At 44.0% G+C, this 27,968-nt stretch overlaps 2 protein-coding genes across 3 annotated transcripts in view; one reads left to right on the top strand and one right to left on the bottom strand.

Moving 5' to 3' along the window:
- Nucleotides 1-26,600, top strand: vasnb (vasorin b). 2 transcript variants are annotated; one of them, XM_033644122.2, is made up of 3 exons: nt 1-139; nt 8,178-8,234; nt 24,371-26,600. In XM_033644122.2, the coding sequence occupies exon 3, from the start codon at nt 24,378-24,380 to the stop codon at nt 26,451-26,453; it is 2,076 nt and encodes a 691-aa protein (XP_033500013.2). In that variant the 5' UTR covers nt 1-139; nt 8,178-8,234; nt 24,371-24,377; the 3' UTR covers nt 26,454-26,600. The 2 variants fall into 2 exon arrangements, with proteins under 2 accessions (XP_033500013.2, XP_078017600.1); XM_078161474.1 differs by lacking the exons at nt 1-139; nt 8,178-8,234 and adding an exon at nt 13,504-13,530.
- coro7 (coronin 7) overlaps nt 1-27,968 on the bottom strand; it is a 156,787-nt gene that overhangs the window by 40,751 nt on the left and 88,068 nt on the right. The gene's annotated exons all lie outside the window — the stretch shown is intronic.

Below are 27,968 nucleotides of genomic sequence, written 5' to 3'. Positions count from 1 at the left end.
CGCAGAAACTTATTTTTTCTTCAGAGAGCGCGCACACACGGAAAACTACAAGGTCTTGGAGTTTTATCGGCGAAGTGCTCCGTCTGGATAAAGACACAAGCGCAGCTGCGCTCACAACTTTACGTCTTTGAAGTTGAGGGTAAGACTTTCCTGCTTTGGCTGATAAAGAAAAACATTTCATACTTTTGGAGCGCTGACGCTTGGAAGAGGATCGAGACGTGCGTAAAGACGCATAAACAGGGTCACGAACGCAGTTGGGTAGAATATGATTAACTTTAAAAACATATTAATATATTACCTGTATTAATTAACTGGATGTTGTTGTAGTGCAAAATTCAAACACTGTATGTCCTATGTTAAATATGAGCCACGCTGATGGGTGCTCATTTAAGTTAAGCGACAACTCCCTTAAAAACTCACCGTGTTTCTGCGCTGCTCAGCACAACACTGATAATACTATGCAACGTTTTTTAAAGCGTGTCACTGTGATAATATTGTTTTTCTGTAAATGCAGGTAGCATCCCTGCAGAATGCCAAAACATAAAAAGTATTTTTTGTTGAGGAGCGACAAATCATCATGATCTCTCCAGCACTTATTCAATGTAACAGGTTTTATTGGTGTGTGTGGGGGCCGCTAATGCGTCAGATCACCAAATACTCACAATAAAACAGTATTTGGGGGGGAAATGCGTAAAAGGCGAGCGTGTGCGCGGAGCAGAGGGAGCAGCCGGGGCGGTAATGAGGCGGGCTGGTGTGGGACCGCAGGACGCCGTGCAGCACGCAGGGGCCGAGCCGAGTGTCTAGACCACACCGAGCCGTGTTCACCGCAGAGGGAAAGAGCTGTTTTTGGACCCACACAGGGGAGCGTCCCACAACAGAAAGTTCAATAGGACACTTAAGTTAAAAATGGTCAGTTCAGTGTTGTAGTGTTGTGTGGCATGGCATCAAAACCTGATGATCTTGATAACAGTTGGACCATCAAAGTGGAGGGTGGTGTTGTCCAGGTGATGCAGCCAAATCATTATCGAGGATACTATACATGACAGCTGCTGTTTGATAGTTTTCAGTAGTTCTGGTGGATCACTGCTTCCCACAGTAAATGCAAAACTATTGAGGAAATAAGTTTAAGTGCCAAGCTTGACAATTACATTGGCACGATGTGGTTTGATGCTGGCTTCACAACAAAGATCTTGAACTCATGAATCTAATAAATAATCTGCAACGACCATATGATGGATGGAAGACAAGAAAATGTCCCAGCTTAGTCACACAGCGTCGTTGGCCAAGTTTCAGTCATAAGCATAGCTGGTGCCACCCAATATTAAATATGTATCAACAGCTGCTACTGTTACAAAGATGACTCCATAGCTTAATCATCAAAATTGTTTACTTTGATTTAAGTGTGAACGCGTTCCAGCACCGGATTTACAGTTAAACAACTCAATCATCTGATTTTTATCTGAAGGCGACGCGGATGAATGAAACGCTGGCTCAGACGTGGAGGAAAGGTACAAGGAGAAATTAGAGAGACATCACTTTCCTGCAGCATGTGTGCAGCAGAGCAATGAGCGATGAGGTCAAATTCCTGAAAGATTAAATCTGTGAGTGACCCACTCCACCAATAAACTAACATCCAATAAACTGACATGACTCAACGTGTTTAGACCAAAAAATAACTATAAAGACTAGAAGTGTGTCTGTTTCCTCCAGATAATATCATCTCATCTTTACGAATTTAGCTTTGATTCTCTGGGATGGATCTTGAAAGACGGGGCCTCGTTTAGTCCTAAAGAAGTTTCTTAAACTTTACACTTATGGAAGTGTTTGCGCTCTTTTGCTGCAGCGATAACCACTAAAATATGATCAAACCAGTCCCTATTTCAGAGGTAAACTCACTCACTTTAATATAAGAAAGTCAAGAACCAACCAGAAGCCTCAAGACCCAACTGGGAATCAGATCCAAATATAACCGCGTTAAAAAATTCGACATATGCCTTCGCCTGAGATGCTTAATTCATGTAAGAACAGTCTTCTGACCACGATCCCTCCAGCTTTCAGTCAGATTACCATCTTTTTACACAGCCCCCACAAACAGGCACGGAAAATCGTCCTAATCTGTCCTGGAGGCGAAACAGGCAGCGTAAACTACTCCAATAGCCCCGCTATTAACCCCTGCACCGGCGTACCGCTTGTTTCCTCGCCATGTGTTTCCTTACAGGCTGTCATTATGCTATAGGAGAAGCTACTGTGTCATTGACAGTATATAATGGTGGTAATTGGTTTATATTAGGCTACCAGACACAGCAGAGCAGCCACAGGAGGCCAATTATCCCTCACTAATGTGGAGAACTTTCAGCCTGCTATGATGCACAGATTGTAACACTTACAGTACAAGAGAGCGGTTGTGCCAGTGTAGTTATTTTCTGCCGTCTGCTGCAGCGTTTCGCTCTTTACACAGCAGACTGTTGAGTTTGTACAGCCGCCTGTTGACACTGACACACTTCTCACTGCTGAGAGAAGGGATAAATGATGTGTATGAGGGAGACAGAGAGACGGGACAAATGAGGCAAGGTTCCTCTCTTCACCTGGGATGTCAGATTAAAGTCACAGCTTGTCAAAGTATTATTTGCATAACATATGGCGACACTTTGGGGATAAAATGTGCAAATGCAAGTGCTGGTGGGAGTGTTTAGTGAGACACACATGCACACTGTGGGTTATCTCTGCCCCACGGGACGTTTCTTGCCCTTAAATGTCGGTTTGTGGACGGGAAGCATGAGTAAGGCGAAGGAGCTCTCTGTCATAAAACCCAATTTAAGCAATTAAGCACAGGCCTGCTGTCACACCACTGTGGCAGGGATTTTGAAACGGCACTACCCGTCTGGGATCTGGTTACCAGCATTGTGTCAGCCCCTACAAAATCTGCCATTTCATTATCTGTGCCAAAGAGCTCGGGTGAAAAGAGCAGTGATGTCTAAATGTTCAGCTGGTGATGAGTGGCAGTTGTTTTCTTTCATTTGGTGTGTTGAGACATGACTGAAGCATCTGCTGGGCATCTTACAGGAGCTTGTGATTCCTGTAACTTTACTTATCAACACTGTTCTTCACACTGAGAGCAGAGGATTTTCACATCGAGCCTTGAATCGCCAGAGCTCTGTTTTATGCCAATTAGGGGCAGTGCCTGAAGCATCTCACCCTCTGAATCAGAGGGATTAGAGGGTTAAAAGTCAGGTGCTGAGGCGAGGAGGCCTGGGGAAGGGAGGAGAGGAGGGATATGGGGAGGTGGAGGACAGGAGCGGGGCACTCACACAGCAGGCAGGGAGAGGCAAGTCGACAGGGCAGAAAGTTGGGATAAGTGTGTGAATGTGTGTGTGTGTTTGTTTTTCTCAAGGCCATGTGAGAGTGAGAGTTTGTCACAATTAGCAAGAGGTCTGTGCGGCGACAGAGAGAATTCAAGATGTATAAATCCTTCCTCCGTCAGATTTAAAGTCCTGAGTGTGCCCCTCGTCAGGTGCCGCACAGCAGGGGGGGGCGTTCCCTGGTTGACAACCAAGAGAAGCTGCTCTCTCAAAGCGGGTGTCTTAAATAAAACCCCCAGCTTCAAGGGCCTCAGCCTCACACATCAATGCTGACCCAGTGGTATGCGGAGGCAAACCCCAGCCTGTACGCCTGCCAAGCTAAATTGAAGAAGAGCTCGCCGATGCAGCCAAATGATGCGTTCAGAAGAACCACTTCAAAACCTTGCATAAATATACACACACATGCGAAGGGATCTGAGGGCTTCGGAGTGCCCCAGCTTGAGCGCAAAACCCCAAATAACTGCTGTCCTCCGCGTCCACAGACGCACACATACTCGCTGTTGTCAGATTTTTACCAGTTTGTCTATCTCCTAAAGCGCATGAATCCCTCTCGAAGCTTTACATTAAATGCTGCTATCTTTTTAACCTTCTCACTGCGGTTGGAAAATCTGCAAAAAGCCACAAAAAAATCCCCCAAATTCCTAAAACCAACTCCAGTGAAGTGTTGAGGGAAGAGAGCAGAGTGAGAGACAGATGGAGGATGAGAAGGAGGATGCTCATCCCAGAAAGCCACCACAAATTGCTGCATTTCAGTGGGCCCCGTAAAAGGAAAAAAAGAGAAACAGCTCTTAATCTAAGGTTGTAATTACCTCTGGCCAGCACTGTAATTAGGAAATGAGCCTTGAACCAGATCTTACTGGGCAAAAGCAAAGCAAGGGCACACACACACAAACAAACACACACACACACACATACATGTACCTATACTCTTTGACCAAAACCAGAAGTGGGGAAGGCCGATCTTACTTTGAGAGGAAGGTCAAATATTTAACATTAATGTTTTACTGAACACGGATCACATGAAATAGGGCAGAGCGAATTTGTGAGCGCATGCGGGGTTAGTGCGCTCGCCATAAGGTCACCAAGTGTCCTGGACCGTGTTTATCACAAAGCGATACACTCTCATACCCTCTCATGTAGGCACATCGCACATACAACTTACACAGCTGCTCATCCACGTTACATCATTTGAAGTTGGAGTTCTCTGCCCCTATTTTCCTTAAAGGCACAGTTCACCCCAAAATAAAAGTAACATATGATGCCTCTTACCTGTAGTGCTCTTTATATATTTGAATTGTTTTGGTGTGAGTTATAAAATACATTTTAAAGACTCAACAGCAATGTCTCTTTCCAGAAATCATGGGCCAGTTACTCAAGATAACCCACAGACCTTGTTATGAGCAGTTTCATGTAGGAACTTTTTTATTTCAACCGAACTACACCCGCCAACGGTATCACCGCGCAGAAGGAAGAGTGCATCTACTGATAGCTCACGTAGCACCACTGACGCCATTATTGTTGGCCCCTCATCCATGAGTAGATACACGCTTCCCTCTGTGCAATAAAATGCTCACAACAAGGTCTGTGGATTATCTTGAGTAAACAGGTCATGATTTCTGGAAAGAGAGATTGCTGTCGTGTGTGTTTTTTGATGCTTTGAGCACCACAAGCCAATCTAGTTCCATTATATTCAAGAGAAGGCAGACATCTCTACAACTGATATCTCCAACGCTCTGCAACTACACCAGAACAATCTAGATTGATAAACAGCACTACAGATAAGAGGGAAAATGTATTTTTGATTTTGTGGTGAAATGTCCCTTTAATTTCTACGTCCATCACAGCCACAGACAGGAATAGTTTTGTTATCTGCTGCGCCATGAGAGAGCAGCCCGAGAGAGGAAATCAGTGCCATGTATACGTGCGAATGCCTGCATGTTTATATCCGAATGCCACCGTGTATCAGCCAAAATCTCAATCACTCAACGCTGCAGTCAACAGCCAAGCGCTTGTGACAGTGCCACAAGTCACAGCTTGTCACTGATGCGCATATTCAACATACAAGACGCACATTAAATATCAGGCGAGGCAAGAGATCTACAGCATAACACAAGGCCTTTCTCTGTTTATCCGACCCGTCCTCTGCAGGTTTGGGGGTTGGACCGATGTTTTGAGCTATAATTTTGGACAAATTGCTGGCAGTTTTAGATGATGCCACTACAAAGTAGTTCCAACGTGAACGCCAGACTGCTCAGCTGCTTTGGGAGAGATTAAACCAGATGGGGGAAGAGAAAGGGAGTGACACAGAGAGAAAAGGAGAAACAGAGGAGGAGGAGGGTGAGGCGATATTTATGTTTAACAGATGAACACAGAGGAAGAAAATTATAGTGGACAGCGCGGCTGAAAAGTATCAGTCCTCTGAAACTGGGAATGACAAAAATAGCTTCTTCAAAAGAGAATAAATATGAACGTAAACCTATAATGGTGAAAAGAGAGAAAATAAGAGGTACTGACAGGTTAAAAGATACTACCAATGATTTGCCAGTGCACAGTCTGCACAAATTAAAGACCAAATGTCTCATGGAAACATGTGGAGAAGGCAGCCTGAGCTATTACGGCATACCAAGACAGGAATATTGTTGTTGACAGTTTTGCCTTTTGTAAAAGTGCCACAGTCATTCATGAAGTTCAGCGGTAAAGATGATTTGCATCTATTCTGAGAGCCGGGTTCCACTTTGAAAGCTAAATATTTACAGTACAGTGAAGGGATTGTCTGAGAGGGAGACACGGTGACCCTGAGTCAGGACACTGACCACACCAGTGTCAGCGCATGTGAGTCCCCACACTTCTCCTCATCCACTTGCAAGCATGCATTGTTGCATTTACCTTTAAGGATTTTAAAGTGTATGCAAATAACCCAAAACTGCTGGAAAAAAAGTATGCACAGAAGCCTCTGTGCAGCGGAGCAAAACACTCCCACAGACAAATAAACACACGGATGCAGAGTGCAGCAAAGGCCTCGCAGCAGGTCAGAGAGCCAAACCGAGCCCTGGACTGTGACCGATTATTTTCAGATGTAAACACTGCACTCTCTATGTGGAAGCAAGCGTGAGCTGCAGGGCGACTCGGAGATCGTATATGCAAAGCGAAGTGAGGTTTCAGGTGTTACACAATCAGGTGTAGCACGTGGCTCGCTCGTCATTCTGTTTTCCGCCTCCACAGACTGTTTGACTCAGAGCTTTGGTATAATAAGTACGGCTTAAAAGCACTGCTTAGCAGGAACATACTGGAAGAGTGAGTGCGTTTCTAATGAATATGTGTATAGTTAAGAATCTGTGTGTGCTGTAGAAACAGGAGAGATACTGTGTGCATCAGCTGATTATCTCCAAAACTGTTTTACGACCGTGCCTTGAGTCAATTAAATGAAAATTTTAAAAGTCGGTCATTAGAAAGAAATGCGGCAGCCGCTCTCGGCCAAACGTCTCCCACTAATACGACATCTATCAAGTGGTCACTTTGTGTTTTCCAAAACACTCGCATTTATGATCCCATGACCGCACTCAAAAATAACACTAGTTAATACACTGTGTTCATTCAAAGCGACACACACATGGACGCAAGCACAAACCGTTCTGTGGTCGCGGATAATGACACGCTAATCATTAAGGCACACAAACAATGTGGTTAATTTGGGCCCTGCCAGCTGATATCACATGAAAGTAACGCTGTTCTTGTCTTTAATTAAAAAAAAACCTAGGGCTTGTGCCAGTTTACGCTCGTCTTAAACACACACACACCTGGTCACACCACTAACTGAAGATAAATGTCACTTTATTGAAAATTCTACTATGTAAATCAGTGAAGTAAAAACTTTATACCTGCTTTGAAATGTGAGTAATATTGTCCAGAGCTGCCTGATATCAGACGGAGATGTGAACTCGTTACACTCTGAGTGGGTGGATTCCAAGATTTGGACCCAGGCAAGCAACGACTACTCAATCAATCGGCAACTGTTTTGATTATTGAATAGTTATTTTGGTCATTTCTAAGTAAAAAAAGGCCAAAAATCTGCTGGTTTTATGCTTCTTAAATACTTTTCCTTGCCATAAATGACAAGGAACTGAATTACTTTGGATTTTTGTATTGTTTGTTGGATAACACATGCCATTTGAAACGTCACCTTGGGCTCTGGGAGATGACACAGGGCATTCTTCACTATTTCCTGACATTTAACTAACAAAACTATCAAGCAGTTAAAGAGATAATAATGGATAGATTCATCAGCTGCAGCCCTAAAATCGTCACTTATAGATTTGACGCTCTTCCCAAGGCAGCACCTCATTCATGAGCAGCTGATGAGGGTGAAACTCAATTAATCTGGCAGATCACACCAGAGACTGTGCTATAAACACAGAACAAGATATAGGGGTTCAAAAAAAGCAGTCTTTTGTAATGCTTAAGTCAACACTGTAAACACACACACACGGACACAGACACTCTCAGGCCACGGTTGATGGACTGATACCACAGGACAAGGAGCTGACAGAGTGGAGAGTGGTCGGCCTGCATTCTTCCTCTCCCGCTCTGTCATTCTCTTGTGCTGCCACACGGCCTGCCAGCGCTCAGCACGCTCCCTCACACAGCTGGAATCCAACCAATTAACAGGAGGAAAAAAAAAAACGAAAAAACTTCCTGTTTTGCTTGCGGACCATTAACAATGCATGACAGGGGAGCTAGATTCCAAATAAGTGGAGAGAGAAGGAGAAGAAAACCATATGCAACATATTTGGCTAATAGGTGCAACTGTTGTGTTTCCAGGAAAAGAAGACCCGAAGAAAAGTGGAGCGAGAGTAGAGGAGGAAGTGTCTCCACTGGGTGAGTGAAGCGTTAAATAAAACCTGACAGTTTTATTAGTCATCTGCATCATTATGAAAAAGATGTGGCCGGTGCTAACCTTAACATCAGGAATAGTTTTACATCATAATACAACAAACTGTTGTTTACAGAAGCACAGACACACGTCAGAATAATGACACACTCCTTTGAATATTTGCATCCAGAAACCCAAATCACACGCAGTCGGCGGTCCTTATTGTGTTAACTGTAACACCCCTGCTTCCTCAATAGGGCCCTTTCACACAACTCTGAGCCTCTTAACAAGACTGGCAGCAGAACAAGAGCAGCTCTCTGAACACACACACGGCATTTAATAGATACAGTGAGGCTGTGTACGGTTACAGACACAGGGGGAAAGGGAAAGGGAGAATGGAAGAAGTTTGGAGTTTAACATGCCTGTCTGGTCGCTGAAGTTATGGAGCTGTGGCATAGGTGGGTGGCATTAGTATATACATCCTTGTAAACATCTACAGTGTGTGTGGGGCTTGTAATTTGTTATGTTTTTGGCATTTTTCGCAGAAAAACTTGAATTTTTTTAGAAGGAAGCAAAGATGTTTTTCTGATTTTTATTCAGACTTTATGTCTGGACACATTTAAAACATTTTCTTATTATTATTTTACTTATAAAAAAACAAAACCATCAGCTTTATACGGCACCATCATCATCTCTGTGACTATTTATACTATATATATAACTACTACTGAGACCACTAGTTAGCCACTATTTATATTACCGATACTGCTATAGTTTTTATAGCTTTGTGGTATGGCATTTACACTTATATCTATATTTTAATACAGTATACATATCTCTGCTCTTTGTTCCACTGCCCCATTTATCCTGCTCCATATATAATTTAGTGGTATTGCATAATTTATATCCATGTTAGACTGCTTATAGTGTTGACTGGAAAAAGAAAATTGAGAGATAATATCACTGTTTTATTCTGCCCTTTGTTCGTATTATGTGTTCGCACCTTAGGTTATGGAAATTACATTTTAATTCCATATACTATGTGGAAATGACAGTAAAGAAACCGTTAAAAACCAACAATGATTTTATTCTACTACTGTATATTACATATTGTTCTTTAATTTGTGTCAATCCCACATACAACTTCCTGTAACCACCGCACCAAATCTGTATTAATCCTCAACTGAAAAAAGTCCCTTTGTATGAAACGTAAAAACCCACACTAATAAACCACCTCCATGTGCCGGGGTCCAGTTAATGCCTTACATTGCGTCGCTGGTGAAAACTGTCGCTCCGATTTTCTTTTCTACTCTACACACCCCTCCTGACCCCTCACCCTCTGTCCTGCCTCGTTCCTGTGTTGTGCTAGTTGTCAATGAGCTGTGACAGGAACTGTGTGGGCTTGTAAAGACACACACATATACGCAGGACGAGACCGTAGCCTCGGGCCTCTGGACGCACACCGCTTCTCTCGCTAATTGCCTTATAGCCTGTGCACCTCTCTCTTGAGTGACCCGGTTGTCCTCGGGGGAAAGCAGGGAAGAAGGGAGAGTGATGGTGATGCAGAGTTCTACTTTTTCTTGGGGTGGACTTTAACGCACACACATTCCTCAGGTTAAGGAATTTGTGCGTAGTGTATCTGTAAATTATTTGCTACAGGCGGGCAGGCAATGCTTCAGTGTCAGCATGTGCACTGGCTCGGTTTCAACATCAAAGCTGGTGCACGCTACGACGAATTACAGCACATCCTGTGTGTATGCTTCGTGTCTTTCCCTGAGCGCTGAGTACACATCACTGCCACGCCTAATGTATGGATTTGAATACGTAGTAAAATATGAAGGCGTGCGAGTATTGAGGCGCCAAATCTCTGGCTGTAAGCAGTCTGTGCTTCCCATTAAAGCGACCTGTAGCCAAACTTCTAGACGTGAAAACTCCCCCACTCAGTCCGTCACTCATTCACGCCCGGACAACATGGCGACTGTGCATAATTGTCAGTTAATAATGTTAATATTTCGACCTGAGAGCAAACACAGAAGAGCAAACAAGGGTGTCCTATGATGTGCATACACTTGAACACACACCAATTCATTGACATCAGCACGCACACACAGGTAGATCACACATGTGAGCAAACACACACAGGTAGGCATTGTTCTGTGTGTTTCAGGTCAGCTCAGGAATCCACTGTACACACTCGGTGACGTGTATGAACGGATGTGAAAGCAAACACACCGCTCTTTATATAGACAAATTACTATTCACTGCTAAAATAACAAAGCATTATTCATTGCCGCTTTTTCCGTGGCAGTCTGTCAGTTTATCTCAGGCGCTCTGTTTTATGGCAGTGTGACATACCCACAGGGCACAGAGAGAGAGACATGAATCCTACACACTGACACCATAGATCTTGCTCATAACCACACCAAGGGACCCTCTTCAGATTTATTAAATGGATAGGCTTCAGAAGGCGTAGGCGAGTAAAGGCCACTTTAAAAGAACCATTCCTGCATTTATCCTGTTTATTACAGATTACATGTACTGTACAACAGTGGCTCGCAACCTTTTTCCTTAAGAGACCCCTCGTGAACACAATAACTGCAGGAAGTTTGTGAAATCAGCAGATTATTTTATTTATATTGCATCAGTGATGAGTTTTCATGAAACTTTTAAAAACTTTTTATTAAATTCTGTCTGTATTATGTTTTTCTTAATAGGCTTTTTTTTTTTTTGGACAAATTCAGTGTTTTTTTCTCCCTGGCGTTTGTTCATTGTTCTATGAGCTTTTTGGTTGCTTCAACTGCATACTTGCCAAAGAACACATGACAAAGCTGTTAAGCAAACAGTGAAGGCTCTGTGTGTTCACTGCGCCCTTATCCTTTCAGATCATTTTTATGTTTTAATCTTAAATAATAATATAAACTTTAAAAACAACAATTTAATTTAGTGTTCTTCTCAGGATTGAACAGATTTCTTATGAACCCTAAAATCAAAAAGGACTCACAACTCCCTCCCCCTCCCTTTGGCGACCCTCAGAGGGGGTCAAGACCCCCAGGTTGGGAACCAGTGGTTTACGTCACTAGTTAGTTATTCTGCAAACGTGGGTACTGCGTTTGTAAAAATTTTAATCCTAAAATGCTTTCTACCATTCCTGGCATCCATGGGTTTCCACTGATTTCCATACGACATGGAAACCTATTAACAGACTTATGAAACTCGCTCGAGCTGTAACCATCAGGTCTGGATTGATTTTAAGATAAGATAAGATAAGATAAGATAAGATAAGATAAGATACACCTTTATTGATCCCACAATTGAGAAATTCCAGTAATTTTGTTTAATTGTGTAAGTACTTCTTAAATGGTTAAAGAAAACATGAATCGTAAAGTCGGCAAAAATGTTCTTTTATAAATAATCTGTTGTGTAAAGCTGTAGTTGGTAACTTTTAGGAAGTCATATTTGCTGAAACTCATATCCCTCCTTTTCCTACTGCCTCTCTTGGTATTTACAAGAAACATACCATGGCAGCAGTCAATCACGTCAATCACTGCTCATGAAATCCAGTTGAACTGTCAAACTAGGCCGCACTGATCAAATACGAACAGTGTTTGTTACTGCATTGCCTATTTCTCACCTTAAATGTTGTCAGAAAAACATTTTAGTGTACTGTTTAGCTGTAAAATGAGAAAGTCTGTTAGAAATAGTCAGCCAAAGTACCAAGCACAGCCCAATGGCTAGACCAGTTTCTCCTTTTACAGCTAAACAGTACACTAAAATATGTTTCTGACAACATCTGAGGTGAGAAACAGGCAATGCCGCAACAAAATATTGATTCATATTTGATCAGCGCTGCCTAGTTTGACAGTTTGCTGTGTTAGAGAGTCCTTAGCTCTGATTGGTTGCTTTCGTTTACGTGCAGTAAGATGCAATTTGAGGGGACAGAGGAATGTAGTGTTTTTTCACAGATTATCTGTCGCATGAACTACTGTGTGAATATTGCGACAGTTTCAGCAAATATAACAAGAAGTTACTTTCATAAAAGTTACAACAGCTTTATTGGCTGTTTCCAATGGCAAAATAGTTTACATTAAACATGTAAATTATACATAATCTGTTGTTTAAGAGCGAAAACTTGTTAAAGCAGTGATACAATCCTTTCTGATTTAAAGAGGGAGCACCATGTGGATTAATTGGCACAATAGGCCTGGAGTGGAGTTTGTGTTTGTGTATTTCTCGGTATGATTGTGTATGTTTTTAATAGAACAGTCTCTGCATGCAGATGATACATCATAAGCAGATCATGCTGCTGAAATGTGGAAATAAGAAGTTCATACTGTATTGATTTTGTTGGTTTTCTATGAAATACAGGATGAATTGCTCTTTGCAGTTTCCTGGATTGTTGCGTTCATTAGATTTAAACAGGCCGTTGTGTGTAGTGACAGCCTAAAGGGGGAGAAGGAGGTTACAGAGGGCTCACTTTTTTACTCCTCCACTTCTGTCACTACCTTCCTCCCCTTTCGTCTCTCTCACCTTGTTTGTACTTCCTATGAGCAATCTTCTAGTGCACACCTGCTGCAGGCAAATTGTGGAGCTGAGGGTCAATATTGATGTCTTAATAGACTCCTGCTGACAGATGTCTTTACACTCGCTGGGATGGTTGGCCTCACCTGTTTAATAAGTGGAGTATGCAGGCGAATGTGATAATCAAACTAAGGATTAAAAGACTGATGCTGGCTCACAGCGTCCTGTCACTTATCTGTGAAATTTTATGAAAACATCACCGAGAGGCATTCAGTGTCAGGCTGACTGAAAATGATAATTTAATTCAGTCTAATAGAGAGAATAAAGGAAACAACTGTTCCCCAGCAGTGGAAGAGAACAAGTGGATGACACAATTAAGACACAATTAATTAAATCAGATGTGCGTCTGCGAAGCCACTTTGAGAACCACAACAAAAAGATTGTGCTGTGGAAGAAATCATAAAATAAACAAGTCAACGGTCTTCAGGAGGTAAAGGCAGGGCACTCGAGGTCATGGAGGAGAGGCATGTCAGCGTTGGGGGCGGGGGAGCTGTGCTGCCTGACTGCCGGTTTGCCAGCCAGCTTCCCCAACGCTGGCAAAGCCCCAACACAGGCAGCAGTTTCACAATAAATTCCTTTGTGACATCCTAATCAGCAGCAGTGATCTCCATTTCACGTTTTCACATTTATCTTGTATGTGTGCCACATGTCTGAGGTATTTTTATTTTTTTTCATTAGGAGGAAAAGGCCCGCAGGCCAGCCTGACAAGAAAAATCACAAACGGTAACTCTAAGGCAAGGAGGGGGGTGTGTGAGGTTGGGGGCCTGAAAAACAGGTAGCACTGCACAATGTCTGCTTTTTAAAGAAGGTTGTGGTAAAGGAACAAGTGAGCACTTGTGCCGGGTTTACTGTAGGTATACAACGTTGTTTACTTAACGTCAATGTGACTCAAGCCATGACAACATGGGATAGCAACACATAATTTCCAACTCATCAAATACTGACACTTGGTATGTGGCACCATACAACAAAATATATTTTTGGATGCTGTGTATTTTTAGCTTGTTACGTGCATTGTGTCCCTTCAAAATACAGTTTCTGCTCTTTATATACATAGTCTTTTCAAAATAAACTAAGAAGATAGGTAAAAAAAAATGTTCTTAGGTTTACTTCCTTGGGTTTTGGCAACAAAAGCACGTGGTTCAGTTTAGCAAAAGCAACATGTTTGGCTTAAGATATGTGAGGTTGTTACTAGCCATAGCATGCTACGTATACTAGGACACTACGCTGATATTAAAATAACTTGATTGTCTTTTGGTTTCACACGGACACAAACAGCAGTCACCAGAGTGAAAATCTTGAGTTTGTTTGACTGATCCACCACCCCTCACGCCTGTCCTATGCAGAACTTCTTGCTCTTTATACTACAGTAGTTGTCTGTAGCATAAAAAGCTGCTGCCACCTGGTGTGTCTCATGCCACTACTAAGGGTGCCTCTGCGTGGTGGCGTCTGACGCTAAGGGCCTCTGACCAGGCATCAGTATTGTAGACGAGTTGTCATTCAAAATTGTGAACAACAACCAATAAATCACTCACTTCTCAATCAATCTGTCAGTAAATCACTGGCGTCCTTCCACTACATGACACGGCAATCAGCGTTCACATTTTTATTGCCTTAAATGTCAACTTAATCTCACACAAAGAGGAGGAGCTCTGTAAGATACAAATGGCAACTAGTTTTTTTCAGTCTTTCTTGAGATGTAGCTGAATGAGTTTTACATCCTGACCTTCAAATACCTGCACATAGTCCGACTGAAAAGCTGCCCTGTGCAGACGAGCTGTGCGTTTGTATTTGTCCTCTCAAGTTCCACAAGTATCTACGCTGAACTGCATTTTAACAAGGTAAATAAGCCGATGTTTACCTTTTAGCACGAGCACAGCTGCCTTGAGTTTCTGTTTACCATCTATTACTTTAGCTTCGAGCTCTCACAGAGTCCTCATGAACACTTTGACAGTTACATAGTTGCCACGAGGCCCTGCAGGGCTGTTCATCAGATTCCAGTCATACTCTAGCTAGCTACATGAACAAACCTGACAGAAAGGAAAGAGATGAGCAGAGCAGCAAGGGGAGGATGGGGGTGACAAGGTGAGGCGGGGGATTTTAGAAATATTTGTGCAATGTGTCAAACAAAGAGTGGCACATGTCCAACACACTGCTGCACAGGGTGTTTGTGTTCATGTCTAAGGACAGGGCTTTGACAGTAATGTAGTCTGTCGATTCAGTCAAGACCTTTTAAACCCTCTGAAAGCCAAAAGAAGATGAGTAACTACAGTGTGTTCAAAGAGTTAAGTAGAAAGACGATCCAGACGCACAGACAGAAGAGGAGACGGATAATGCGCGAGTGTTTCCTCAGCGAGTGCGTGTGACACTGTTTGTCTAACAAGGATATTCAGCTTGCCAGTCAGCCGGTCTGACAGTCAGTCCATGTGCCTGCCTGCCGCCTGACTCATACACACCCTTTGATTTAGTTGAGCTCCAATTTGAACTTTTACACGGTACTGTTGTAACAAAAGACAAAGGTGAAACCAGCATCAACATCCAGTGTGGTCCATCCCCTTGAGCTTTTATACAAAGACAATAGGAATGATAGTTTCAGCGTGCTGTCCAAAGATGTCGTAACAAAGAGATAAAGACTCCCACCTTCTGTTAAGTGTACTCATCACTGATATAAAAGCTCTGAGAAATAAATATTCTGTATGTTTAGCTGTATGAGTGTCAGAATCATCAGGTGGATAAAGATCAGGTGGCCAGGTGACAAACTAGCATGTTAGAGGCGGAATGAATGTCAGTGGCAGAGAGTTGGAGTGTGCGCATCACTCCGGGCTTGTGGCTGACTGATAAAACTGGTCCATCCAGCCACCTCTTACCACAAGCACACACACAGCACAAACATTGCCTTGTCCTCGTTCCAAGCCCGGTTCTCTCAGGTGTTTCCAGGACTGTCAAAAGGAGTCTTTCTGAGACATCCCTCGCTTTGGGTGCCCCCATCAGAAGGACAAAGCTCTGGACAACACTGCCCCCCGGGTCAATAAGCCAGACAGTACAATGAAGTTTTGATTCTGGGGGGAGGCGTGAACAGCAGTGCACAGGATGTGAAGGCACAAGCCAAGACCTGGAGAGAGTCCAGCTTTGTGACAGTAGGATGTCATATTTACTGTTTCCTGGCGATGTAGTCCTTTTGGACTCATCAGACTGTGACTACCGCTGTGGTGTGGTTTGCTGCGGTCTCTGAGAGAAAAATGGTGCATTCAGAGATAAGGCAGAGTAAGTAAGGCAGAGAGGTGTTTGTTTGTGTTTCTGTGCCACTTGGCTGCGACTGATTCAAGCCAGGTCAAAGATAGACTCTGTTGAGGTCACCTACAGGCTAAGCGGCATGACAGAGGCACAAGAGTGGCAAAAGTTGTTTGTGGTAACACCCCAGAGAAATTAAAAAACAGATGAAAGCCCTGTTGTCAGTGCTGCACTGAAATCCTTTGTGTCTGTGTAATGTGAGAGTCCTGTGGCGAAGATCTCAGACAGATGCGATGTGACTGTGACCTCAATCGCTATCTGTTCAGAGAGGTCACAGGGTGGGGTGTGGTGATAAAAGACATGTGTCAGCACTGAGACATCGCACACTGGGCAAAACAAGAGGACACTGTGTGTAAACTGAGAGTTGGAACAAGAGAGTCAACCAGTGCATCCTGTGTCTTCCCTCGTGTGTGCCTTGATAAAAACAAAATCAAATCTAGCATCTACAGCACCATCCTTCATATCCTTCAGCAATGAAACAAAAGGAAATGGTCCACATTTCCTTTTGGAACCCGTACTGCCTGACCTCTTTGCTCGAAAGCTCAGGAGAGGCAGAGCTAGACTGCAGGCTCGCTGTTGCAGAGTCCCAGTTCTGGTCAAGTTTGGCTGCCCGGCCTGCTTCCGTTCCCCTCTCGCCTGCTCTGCTCCAAGGCACGAGTGTGCAGCCCGCTAAGGCTGGAGCCCTGGCGCAGGTCGCATCATTTACTCAGACACACTCCGGAGGTTTTGGGTTTCATGTTGCCCTGGAGGAGCAGAGAAAGCACCTGTTGTGGAGACGAGGAACAGCGAGCTTCAGGTGTACGACGTGTGTGTAACCAGAGCTGGGTGTGTGCCCGTGTCAAACACGGCCTGTTATCTGTGTTGTCTGGGCCACAGCTACAACAGAGGACACAGAATACTGAGCAGCAGAGGAAACATTAATCCGAGCATCACCTCTGACCTCAAGGAGTCGCTTTCTGCTTCATTGGCTCACAGGCTGAGGACTGTCTGACTTTCAGGTTTCTTTTTTATGCGCTTGTGTTAATATCTTTCAATCAAATGCAGTTCTTTAGCACAAATGGAAATGCAAAACTGACTTGGATCAGAAAAGTGAGCACACAGTTGCCCCGTATCCGCCGTTTTTGAGAGTTTTACTATTTCACTACCCTCCCATTCACCCCTGGACTGTATATTATGCGCTCTTTCATGTCCTCCAGCTGCAGGCTCTAATGGTAAGGCTTTACACTGTCCTTATAAGCAGGGCCTGGTCGAAGGCATAAATCCTCAGATGAAAAGAACCACCTTTCACACCAATAATAAGCTGTTTTGAGACTCATTTAGAGAATGAATGGATCTAAAAGCGTAGAACGAGAGGAGGGAAACTAAAGTCTGTAACGAGGGAGGCAGCCCTACAGGAGCCCGCCTGTTGGTTAAGTTGCTGTTGGTGTTAATTAAAGCAACAATTCTGTGACATCAATCAGCTCTGGCAGAGCTGATGCAGAATGGATGTGGCTATTACGGGGTCTTTTCTTGTGGTCAAGCTGAAATCAGTTGGAAAGCTTTGTTTGTGCAGCACACTGTAAGACTACTACAGCTTTTAATTCCCATTCCTGCCACTACAAAGCATAGCAATGATACTGTGGCTTCAAGACGAGAATTGCCAGTGACAGACATGAAACTATCATCCTTTCATTCCACATGAACTCATCCCGTCTGTTTGTATTCTGACCTTGATGCAAGAGTACAGTTAGTAGAGCGTATTTCGGAATATATATTGTCTCTCTTTTTTAGAAAGGCTGCTACAGGCGTTACATAAATTACGCAGCTGAGCCTTCAGACACCTAATCTGTTGTTTGTCTTTCACAACTTTGAGCATCTTGGATATATCTGAGATCTAAAATAGACAGATGCAAAATTACTAACCCTTGCACAAGGATGATGCTGACACGTTTCCGTCTCCAAACACGCCTTTCTATCCCGTCCATACATATTCTGTTTGCTTATCCTACATGGTTTGTTTAACAGGTACAACACCAACAAAGCACTACGACAAAGATGCATCAGCACATACTGTACCTTAAACAAACACTTCACAGAATTACATGCGTACCAACAGACGTACATTAACATAGCTGACATATTCAAACTCGTAGTTGTGTTACATGTTTCTGCACAAACATGCCCTTGCTTCCCTGCGCTACATCTTTAAGCTGAAGTGCGGACCTTTTGTCTCCCCCTTCTTGCACTGAGCATTATTACACAAACACTGACCCCGCATGCTTGTGACATACACCTGCAGGTATGCTCACTGCAACTCATCCGCCCCCAGGAGTGCTATCTTCAAGTCATTTTTTTTTACTTTAATCCTTCCTCTGAATCAGAAAACTTTTCTTTGAGTGCATCTTGGGACTCTCCTGCCGCCTTTAGCTCTGGCTGCTGGACATAAAGCACATCGTTTCCAGTGCACCAGACCCCACAACTCCAGGATACTGCAAAATACAGAGAGCTTACCCTGGCGGCAACAGGCTTAATCAGCATTGCGTGAACTTGTTTGGCAAGGGCTTGAATCTAAGGACATTCATTTACATGGAAAAGTCCCACTCCAGCTTAAAAGTAAACCTTTTCATTCTTGGATATGTTAGACAACTCTTGTTTCTCCATCTCAATTCTCTCTTGACCCCTTTGTCATGTTGATGGATAATCCCACTGCATTGTGGATAACTGGGTCCAGCTGTGGCATGGACGTTGCTGACAGTATGAAGGGATGGGAGTATGGGTGTGTGTGTTTGGAGGAGCTGTCCTTTGTCTTCTTATAGGGTCAGAGTGAAAATAGAGAGGAGACATGGGGGGGAAAGGGGGGATCAGAGGGCTCACATCAGCCTTCATCACCAGCTTTTCTCTGGGTGCCTCAGTGCTACTGTAGTAAATCTACACAGGGAGTTGCTATAGTATATTTAAGTAATGCACCACAGTGAGCTGAGCACCCAAACTTACAACACTGTAGATCATACTCTAATGCACATACCATAAGTATTGTTCCTTCAATAGATTAAGTCCCAGGAGAGAAGGGGCCTCTATAATGGGAGTATGCACTCTGTAGTGTGCAGTCTTATCTTCTTACTGTGACTTGGCGTGGTGCCCCCCTGCAGTCTGTAGCCCAGCCTGCTGAATTATGCAAGTGCACAGTGACCTGCAGCTCCCCCACACTCGTACACACACACCGCAATTTTCCTCCCCCTCTTGTACCCTTCATTGCCCCTCAGTGTTGGCCTTCAGCTCTGAAGATAAGGGCTCTTGACGCTTGGCCTGCCGGGATTTAATTGCTGAAACCCACTTCACCCTCCCCAAGCCAGGCCTTATCCACCTCTCCACCCCGGTGCCCCTGCTGACAGAAACCTGCTTTTGTCTCCGCTGTTGCCCTGCTTTAGTTTTCTTTTCCTACTCATCTTGAAAAGAGAGGAAAAAGTGGGATAAGAAGTGAGCCGAGGGAGAGGGGGAAATGCTTTTCTTCCTTTTGCCCCTTTTTATTGCCTCTTTAATTTTTCTTTTCAAGGGGGGCTAACCGTGGATTTCACTTAGTGTTGTGTTAAGACGTTCCCATGCACTGTTTCTTCCCCACGACTGATTCCACATACTCATCAGCCAACACGTCTTATTCTAATACAACCCACAAACCTAGACTCATGTATAAAGAAAACACAGATGCAAGAACGGTGGTTATAAAACAGATCTGGTCACAAAGATGCTTAAACTTCCAGTCATATAAGCAGCACCATCATTCACCCGATCCGTCGTCTGTTTAGAAACCCAGAAAGACTCCCTGTTACTCTCTAAATGCCAAGCCAGTGAGACAGACAACCTCACTTTTTCAACCTCAGCTGCTGCCTGTCTCAGGAATGTCTCAACAAGCGCGCAGGGGAGAGAAAAGGAAATTACAACTCAAGAGAGAAGGAGGAAAGCAAGAAGGAAGGGGGGCGGGGGCATTCCTCCTTTGCGCAGGATGACAAGCCTGTCTTTCTACTATCTCTCTCTCTGGGCCATCCACCTGCACTCTCTTCAAAACACTTCAGTTAAAGCCACACAGCTAGGATTCACTCAGCGCAGTGGCGTACTGTGGATCCATAGTATAGTGACGCCACTATTGTGCCTTATCTTACCCACTGATAAGACCTGCACAAGTCACTCATATCCAGGAAAAAAGGAAAACAGGAGAATCTAACCCAGCGAGCCACGGTTTATCTGTGATCTGGCAGTATTCTCTGACTGAACCCCTCCCCATCCAGATCCACCACAGTTTCTCCTCCACTGGGTTATCAGATGTGCCTGGCCCAGTTTGGAATGAGGCACACTCAAATAAACATACTGCCCCGGGGAGCTACGCTAGAATCACCATGTTGAGTTTCTAAGAAAAATATTCTCAGTTTTATCTCCTCTCATGGCCGCCTTGATGTTGTTGTATGTTCTGGCACTGTCTCTGGCTCTGGTATAAAGTACCAAAGTCGAGTTTCTCTTTCTCCGGAAGGAATGAGACACACATGATACTTCTCTCAGACAAACAGTAAAGTGCATGCAGTGTTTTTGCTCTTAAACTGAAATGCAGTACCCCACACACAGTGATGATATGAAAACTCGAGACCATCTGCATACGCTCCAGCTGTTGCTCGGTTCTTCCTGACTCCTTCATCTCCTGTTTATCCTCCCAAATCCTTTTGTTTTCCCTCGTTCAGTAAACACTCGCAGCACGGCAGCCACACTTTCTTTCCTCATCATCATTTCTGAACTCCGTAATGCAACCTGCCTTTTTCTCTCTGACCATTTTTATTTATGGCCACCCTTCCTCCCAGCCACTGAGGCACGACCCAGAAATCCTTTACAGCTCTGTACATGTAATTATTCACCTGTTAAAGTAAATTCCCCCGAGCGCTGTGTATATATTATGGGATAACTGCAACCCTTCACCTCTGCTGCCCATTCAGCTGTAGCCGACAGCGAGCTGTTGCCATCAGATGTTATCATTACCTTCTGGACAAGATTTTCCATAAACAACTGCAACACTAAGCTTGTGTCCAGCTTTTCTGCATGGCTGCCAAAGTTTAGGTAGTTTTTCTGTGCTGTTAGCAGGTGCTGACTCTGAAAACTAGTTAGCTGCTTTGTTCAATCAAGCCTTGAGGTTTGAGCAGGGTCATGTTATTGGTGTCTGGCTGCACTGAATAACTTTTCTGCCCTGGCTGAAAGAGCTATCCGAATAATAAGAGTAACGCGTTGGCAGTGGGGTTCAGGCGAATGCCATGATTGCTTTTAGTCTATACACTGGAGAGGGAAAAATAAGACATCAAGGAATCTTTCCAAGGAGGTTGAAATTTCAAGGAGGAGCGGAAAGAAAAGTATGCTGAAAGAGAAGGAAAATAAATGCCATAGCTGTGGCGTGATGGGATGATACCCTTCCTCCTTCTCTCTAAAGCACCCCCTTCCCGCCCCCCCAAAGCCCTTGATCTCTTCTCCAAGTTCTGACATTTGAGGCAGTGATTTTTTTTGGAAAGAAAATGTTTCATTAAAAAGAGAGAGTGAAAGGAAAGAGCAGTAAACGAATTTTAAAAAGGAAAAATTATTTAAGTTGGCAGCAGCTCTGAAGCTACTGTAACATACACTAGGATTGAGTTAAACTGTGGCATTGACACCAATTAAAGTGAATGAAACAAAAGTACAGCATTTCTTAAACTAATTAGAAAAATACGATTAGCCCATAAAGACAATCAGACAGAAGGAGATGAAAAAAACATGTGCATTTATTTCCCAAAATGTACGATCGCTGACTACAACACACTCATATTCTGGCATAAGCAAGAAGAGATCTTGAGAAAGTGCTTCTGCAGCCTGGTTTAGTGTTTGTATATCTATTAGACAAATATAATAATGCTGTAATTTCAGAAGAAAAGAACATAGTTCCAGGACAGGAAAGGAAATTAAGAAAATAAAATGTCCAAAGCAACTTCTTTGACATTTCTGGTGTAATGAGCCACAACCCTAGGTAAGCAGTGTGAGAACAGAATGTTCTCAGTCTGTGTGCTCCATCTGTGTAAAACTGTAAGTCACACATACTTGGCTTCTCGTGCAGGTATTTGTGCAGTGAAGACATCAACAACTGTGCCATTTAAGGCCCGAAAGTAAGCTCCCTCAAGTATTCAAGTAGACCAACATACAGTGCTTGTGGGTGTGTTATCCAGGAAGCAAGGTTTGGAGATATATAACTCATTTCCCTTGCCTATGATCAATAATCATGATATTAACAAGGGATGTCAGTTTTGCTAATTTTTAGGAAAAACAGCAAAATGACATGAAGTACAAGGGGCTTTTCTTTTTAATAGGGAAATCCACTGACTCGGGGAGCTTTAGCGCAGCATTTCAACGCGCTATCCATTTACACAGGGTGAAAATTTGATGTTTTGTGGTGTAAATGTCTTGAGCGGATAAACATCACAAAACAATTTCACAACCTCTAAATTGATAGTGCTTTGATAGTGCTAACGTTAGCCCCCACCGGACTCAAACATCGCTCAGTGAAGTGAACTGAAAAGTAAAAAAATTTAACCTAAAGACCTGCATAAAGACATGCGTCAAAAATATTCCCCGTGGTTAACCAATTAACAATTAACCGTTGACATTTCTAATATTAACTTAAGTAATTGCAGGACAAATGGGGAATATTGAGTGTATTTAAGAACAGGTTGCCTCTGGTTAAAGATTACAGGCAAAGAAGTGCTTTCTATTGACTCCCTAAAGAGTTTAAAAAAAAAGATAAAACACAAAGCTATCTAAAGAAGAGCAATGGTTAACAGATAGAGATGTTGCCTCTTCCCCCCCCCCAAGGCCGTCTCACTCGATAGCAGAGGATGATAAACTTCTACACAGACTCGTGTCAGCAGCTAGTTTCTGACTTATCTCCCCTCATTCCTCTCTCCTCTCCATCATTTCTTCCCTCCTTTTCAGCCCTTTCAAACACTGTTGACGCTCTACCGGGGTATTTGTTTTATAAGGCTTGGACACAGGTGAAATGGGCTTAAGTCACAGTAACATATTGTCCTGATGGTCTAGAGTACTCTTTTCAGTCTCTGTGTATTTCATCCAGTATTAGAGACACTTGTCTGGCAAGCAATACTGGCCGTCAGTCTGTGTAATGACAACATAGAAAGCGTGTGTTATTTATATTACGTCTATGGTCAGGGAAGCAGCTCCGGGCTATCAGTGAAGCTCCTCTCCAAGTTTAGAACGCCACAAAGTAAATCATCCACAGATGCGTGGCCACGTGCAGCATGGTAGATGCACAGCCAAACAAAGTTGACACGGTATGGTTATATGAAACTGGAGAAACCAGAGCAGTGTTTATGACGAATCATCGAATGAAGCTTTTCACTGTATCAGTGGCTCCGGAAAGACAGAAAAACATTCAAAGCCACTCTGTTTTTTCACTTTGATACATCATCTCAGAAACAAAACAAGTTGGATTTGTTCATTGCCGCTGTGTGTCTGTGTTTCATAGGCTATGAAGTCTGTCATAAACATAGGGGGAACGGTTAACTGTGACCCCACGACAACCACAGTGTGTGCACTACAGTAAATAGCGGTGGGTGGGCAGCTCACGAATATAAACCCTTTTATTTACAAACACTAACGCACACATTATCATATATGCATGCATGACTGTGCCATGTGTTCGTGCACACACACATGCACACATAGTCATCTGGATCATTAAAGAGGGAAACAATGGTTTTGGCATCCTACAATACTATCTATTACACAGATCATTGCAGGAAGAATGTGGCACTCCTTTTGCCAGAAGAGCGTGGCAGGACGCCACTGTGTTAACTTTTTTCGAGAATAGCAGAAAAGTCCCTCTGAAGCCTGGGGTCACAACTACAGCCCTATTGTTTGAGGGACCTTGTGACAAAAGACTGCCTTTGATCACCAGCTATGCAAAGTTAAACCTTTGATAGTAATCTCACTCTTTGAAAGACATTAAAGAACCACACAGTGAATCAACAGCTGACACAGGCTTGTTTGGAAACTAGACAATGTAGGGAGAAAATATGCTTTGTGAAAGAAATTTAACATCATGCTGCATCTGTCTCATATTTCTTAGTGCAACAGCTAAACTCAAACAAGGTCCGCACATGTGACAGAGGCCAGAAATATTATGTGTGCTGATGTTGTATCGTGTTTTGTTAGCATCTATTGTCTATTTCTTTGGATAATCATGCAGGTTATTAACACTTTGTTTGTTTCCTTGTTTTAGGCTGAGCATGGAGAGGGAAAAAGTCTGCACCATGAAGGTCTTTCTCACTCCGCTGATGCCCTTTCTGCTCTTCCTCATCCTTCCTGATGGCACCTTGTCCAGCGAGTGCCCAGACGACTGCACCTGTTCCACTCCAGAATCCATCTTATGTTTTCTGAGACGCTCCTCTACCATCCCACAGGGAGTGCCCCCAGCTACAAAAAGTCTCTACCTCTTTGCCAACGGCATTGAGGGCTTGACAGCTGAGGACTTTGATGGTCTGGAGAACCTGGAGATGCTGGACCTCAGTCAGAACAAACTGACTGAACTTGCTGATAGGGTGTTTGAACCTTTGACCTCTTTGAGAAATCTGGACTTGTCATCTAATCAGATTACCCACATTTCAGAGGAATGCTTTCAGGGTATGGCACTGCTTGAGCGCCTTTATTTGTATAGTAATCTTATTGAGACTATCCACCCTGCGGCCTTTAATGGCTTGGATCACCTGCTGGAGCTCAAACTCCAGGGCAACCAGCTGACATCCCTGCCTGCTCTCTCGATGCCCCAACTGCTGCTGCTGGACCTTCGCTTTAATGTCCTACCCACCTTGGGTCCATCAGACCTCCAGACCCCAAACCTGGAGTCACTCAAATTGGGTGGTGTGGGGCTCACCACCCTGGATAAGGAGCTCATAGGTAGTCTAAAGAATCTCCACGAACTGGATATCTCAGGAAACCAACTTGAGACCTTCCCTGCTGCGCTGCAGGAGACACATGGGCTGATTCATCTCAGCCTGGCTGGGAACCCGATGGGTCCTCTTAAGGTTCAGGACTTGCAGAATCTTGGAGAGCTGCAAGAGTTGGACATTAGCAGCCTCAGTTTGCAGGGCCTCCCTGAGGAGTTCTCCCAACTCTTACCCCACCTCAGAAAGCTCACAGTAGCAGAGAACCCTTTCAACTGTCTCTGTAACTTAGCGTGGTTCCCAAGATGGCTGAGAGCCCAGAGCATCACCCTGGAAAGGACAGAGGAGACTCGCTGCCATTTTCCACCTGTAAATGGTGGAAAGGTGTTGGAAAGACTGGAGTACAGGGATTTTGGCTGTCCTACTACGACTACAGTCACTACTAGTACTGTTAAAACAACTACTACCCTGCCTGTTCCTGCTACCACCTTCGCAAGTACGACTAGAGCTGTCCCAGTCCCCAGGGCCAGTGACAACCCCGCAGACAAAGATGATTACTTTCCCCTGTCCCCTGTCCCTGCATTGCCCAGTAGCAGCAGCACGGATTCAGATGAGGAGCAGCATTTCTGTCCCCCTCACACCTGTCTGAATGGAGGTACTTGTCATTTGGACCAGCATGGTCAGGTAGACTGCACCTGTCCACATGGCACCTCAGGCATGTATTGTGAAAACCATCACCCACCTTCACCACCTGAAGCTGATATCCCCATGGTAACTGTCCCTGTCGACGCACCAGACATCAGCTCACATGAAGCAACCGCAACCTCAATTCTGCTGGACCTCCACCGCTACGTTGAAATGCGGCCCTTCATCCGTGGAATCCGCCTGACCTACCGCAATCTGTCTGGGCCGGACCGCAGGCCAATTCAACTCAGCCTGCCAGCATCCTTCCCAGAGTACAGACTCAGAGGCCTGAAGCCCAACTCCACCTACTCTGTGTGTGCCAGTCCACTAGGTGCCCCCAGTGGCATAGACAGCGTCTGCACTGAGGCCCACACGGCTCCTGAAACTGTCAGGGGCCATGATGCACAGTTTGACGACCAGAGGCTGACCACTATGCTGGCGCCTGCAATTGGCATCTTGCTACTGCTTCTCCTGATAGCAATAGCAGTGGGAGTGGTATGCTATCTCCGCAGAAAGAGGGCCAAGGGCCACCTGGACCTGGACTGTGAGCCCTCCCAGCTAGAGCTGGATGGAGTGAAGGCTGGTTTGGACAATGGGGCACTGCCTCAAAAACAGCCCCAACTTACGATCCCTGAACCTGCTGTTCAGAATGGCAATCTGGAATATGAGGTGTTGCTACTACAGGATCACTGTACGTCGAATAACAATATGACTTCACACAAGCCTTCCTACTTTTGACACCTGGCTTTGACTACCCAGACCTAAAGGAGGATTTTAATTCTTCAGCTCTGTTTCCCCCACTGGAGAAACAGAGAGAGCAGCACATGCTGTTGTGAAAGTGGAGGACACAGTATCAGCCAGCCAACCAGTAGAGGAGAAACTGGACATATATTTAACTCGATGCCCTCCAGTTGTCTAAGTAGACATTAAACAAGTTCAAAAGCATTTGTTTGGACTTTAAAAAGTGCCTCTTCTCCATTTACATGCTGCATCCTGCTTCAGTAATACTTCTTCCCTCACACGGCTGGACTGGCAACCTCTCAGCCCCCATGCTATGATGCTGGGAGTGATGATGTGTTGTGCTTGGCTGAAACCTAGGGTAAAGGGACATAGTGACCTCAGGCCCTCCTTTATCTGTTCATACAGGAGAGCGCACTGAAATGAGGTTGCGCTGACCTTTTTCCACCACAACAGCCCAACTAAACACTATCAGCAATTGTTTTTGCTGCATGTTGTAACTCTTCAGTACTACCCCAAAGGGATCAGTGCTTGCTGTGAATGACCTTTAAGACACCAAATGAAGTTGTGCGGAGAAAATAGCTGATGCTTGTATCGCTTTATTTGGCTCTAAAACACTTGTGATTATTTTGTTTTGTACGTATGTTTTTTTTATACCTGTGTCTTTATGTTAATTTTTTTTTCATTGTGCAACATTGTGACTGTTAACAGCCCTCCACACCCTCCACCCCCACCTCTTGTGACTAACAGACAAAACAGCAGATTAAAATCTTTGAAGATTAAAACTCGTTTGGTACCAGCAAAGTCAATCAAAGGGCTTTGCCACCAGAATGTCAGACAGTCTAAGTAGATGTGAGTCTGGACAGACTCAAGACTAAATCCCTCTTCTCGATTCCGAAGCCCCCAGCCTGTTTTGCCATCACAAAGGGAGAAGGCAAGCAGGATTACAAAATGTACAGAGGGAAGCAGTTGACCGAACCCCTTCTGTTTCAGTGCTGTACTGAGTTTCAGAGCTTGTCTTAATTACAGTAAGCACTCACATGACTATACCACAGCAAAAGAGAACTTCAGAGACATTATTTATTATTTATATCGCCTGCAAGGGAAACTTTGTTTTATCCTTCAACCACAATTCACGTACAGCATACTACTTGGCCTGGCCCACAACAAGCAAAAGCAAATAGTGGTTGTGTATTGTGTTTCCTTTGAGTAAAAATAGCCTGCTCAGTGAAATGTTGTGCACAATTTCTCCTTGGCAAACAGGGTCCGAGTTTTGAGCACTTGCACCTAACCAGACTATGGAAAGGCCAGATACACAAGAGAAGCAGAGTTCATGGTGTTTATATTGTTGTGCAGAGGACTTGCAAAGTGGGAAATTTACAGGAAGGTTATGATGCAGACACAGAGCGCTGAGATCCAAATCTGTATAAGGGGCAAAGAAGGACTCAAAGTAACCTTTGTGTGTGTGTGTGTGTGTGTGTCTGTGTGTGTGTGTGGATCTTTCAACTTAAGTGC

The sequence above is a fragment of the Epinephelus lanceolatus genome, chromosome 18, assembly GCF_041903045.1.
Source record: "Epinephelus lanceolatus isolate andai-2023 chromosome 18, ASM4190304v1, whole genome shotgun sequence".
In the NCBI taxonomy this organism is placed as follows: domain Eukaryota; kingdom Metazoa; phylum Chordata; class Actinopteri; order Perciformes; family Serranidae; genus Epinephelus; species Epinephelus lanceolatus.
The sequence above is the reverse complement of the archived record's forward strand: the minus strand, read 5'-3'. Positions and strand labels throughout refer to the sequence as shown.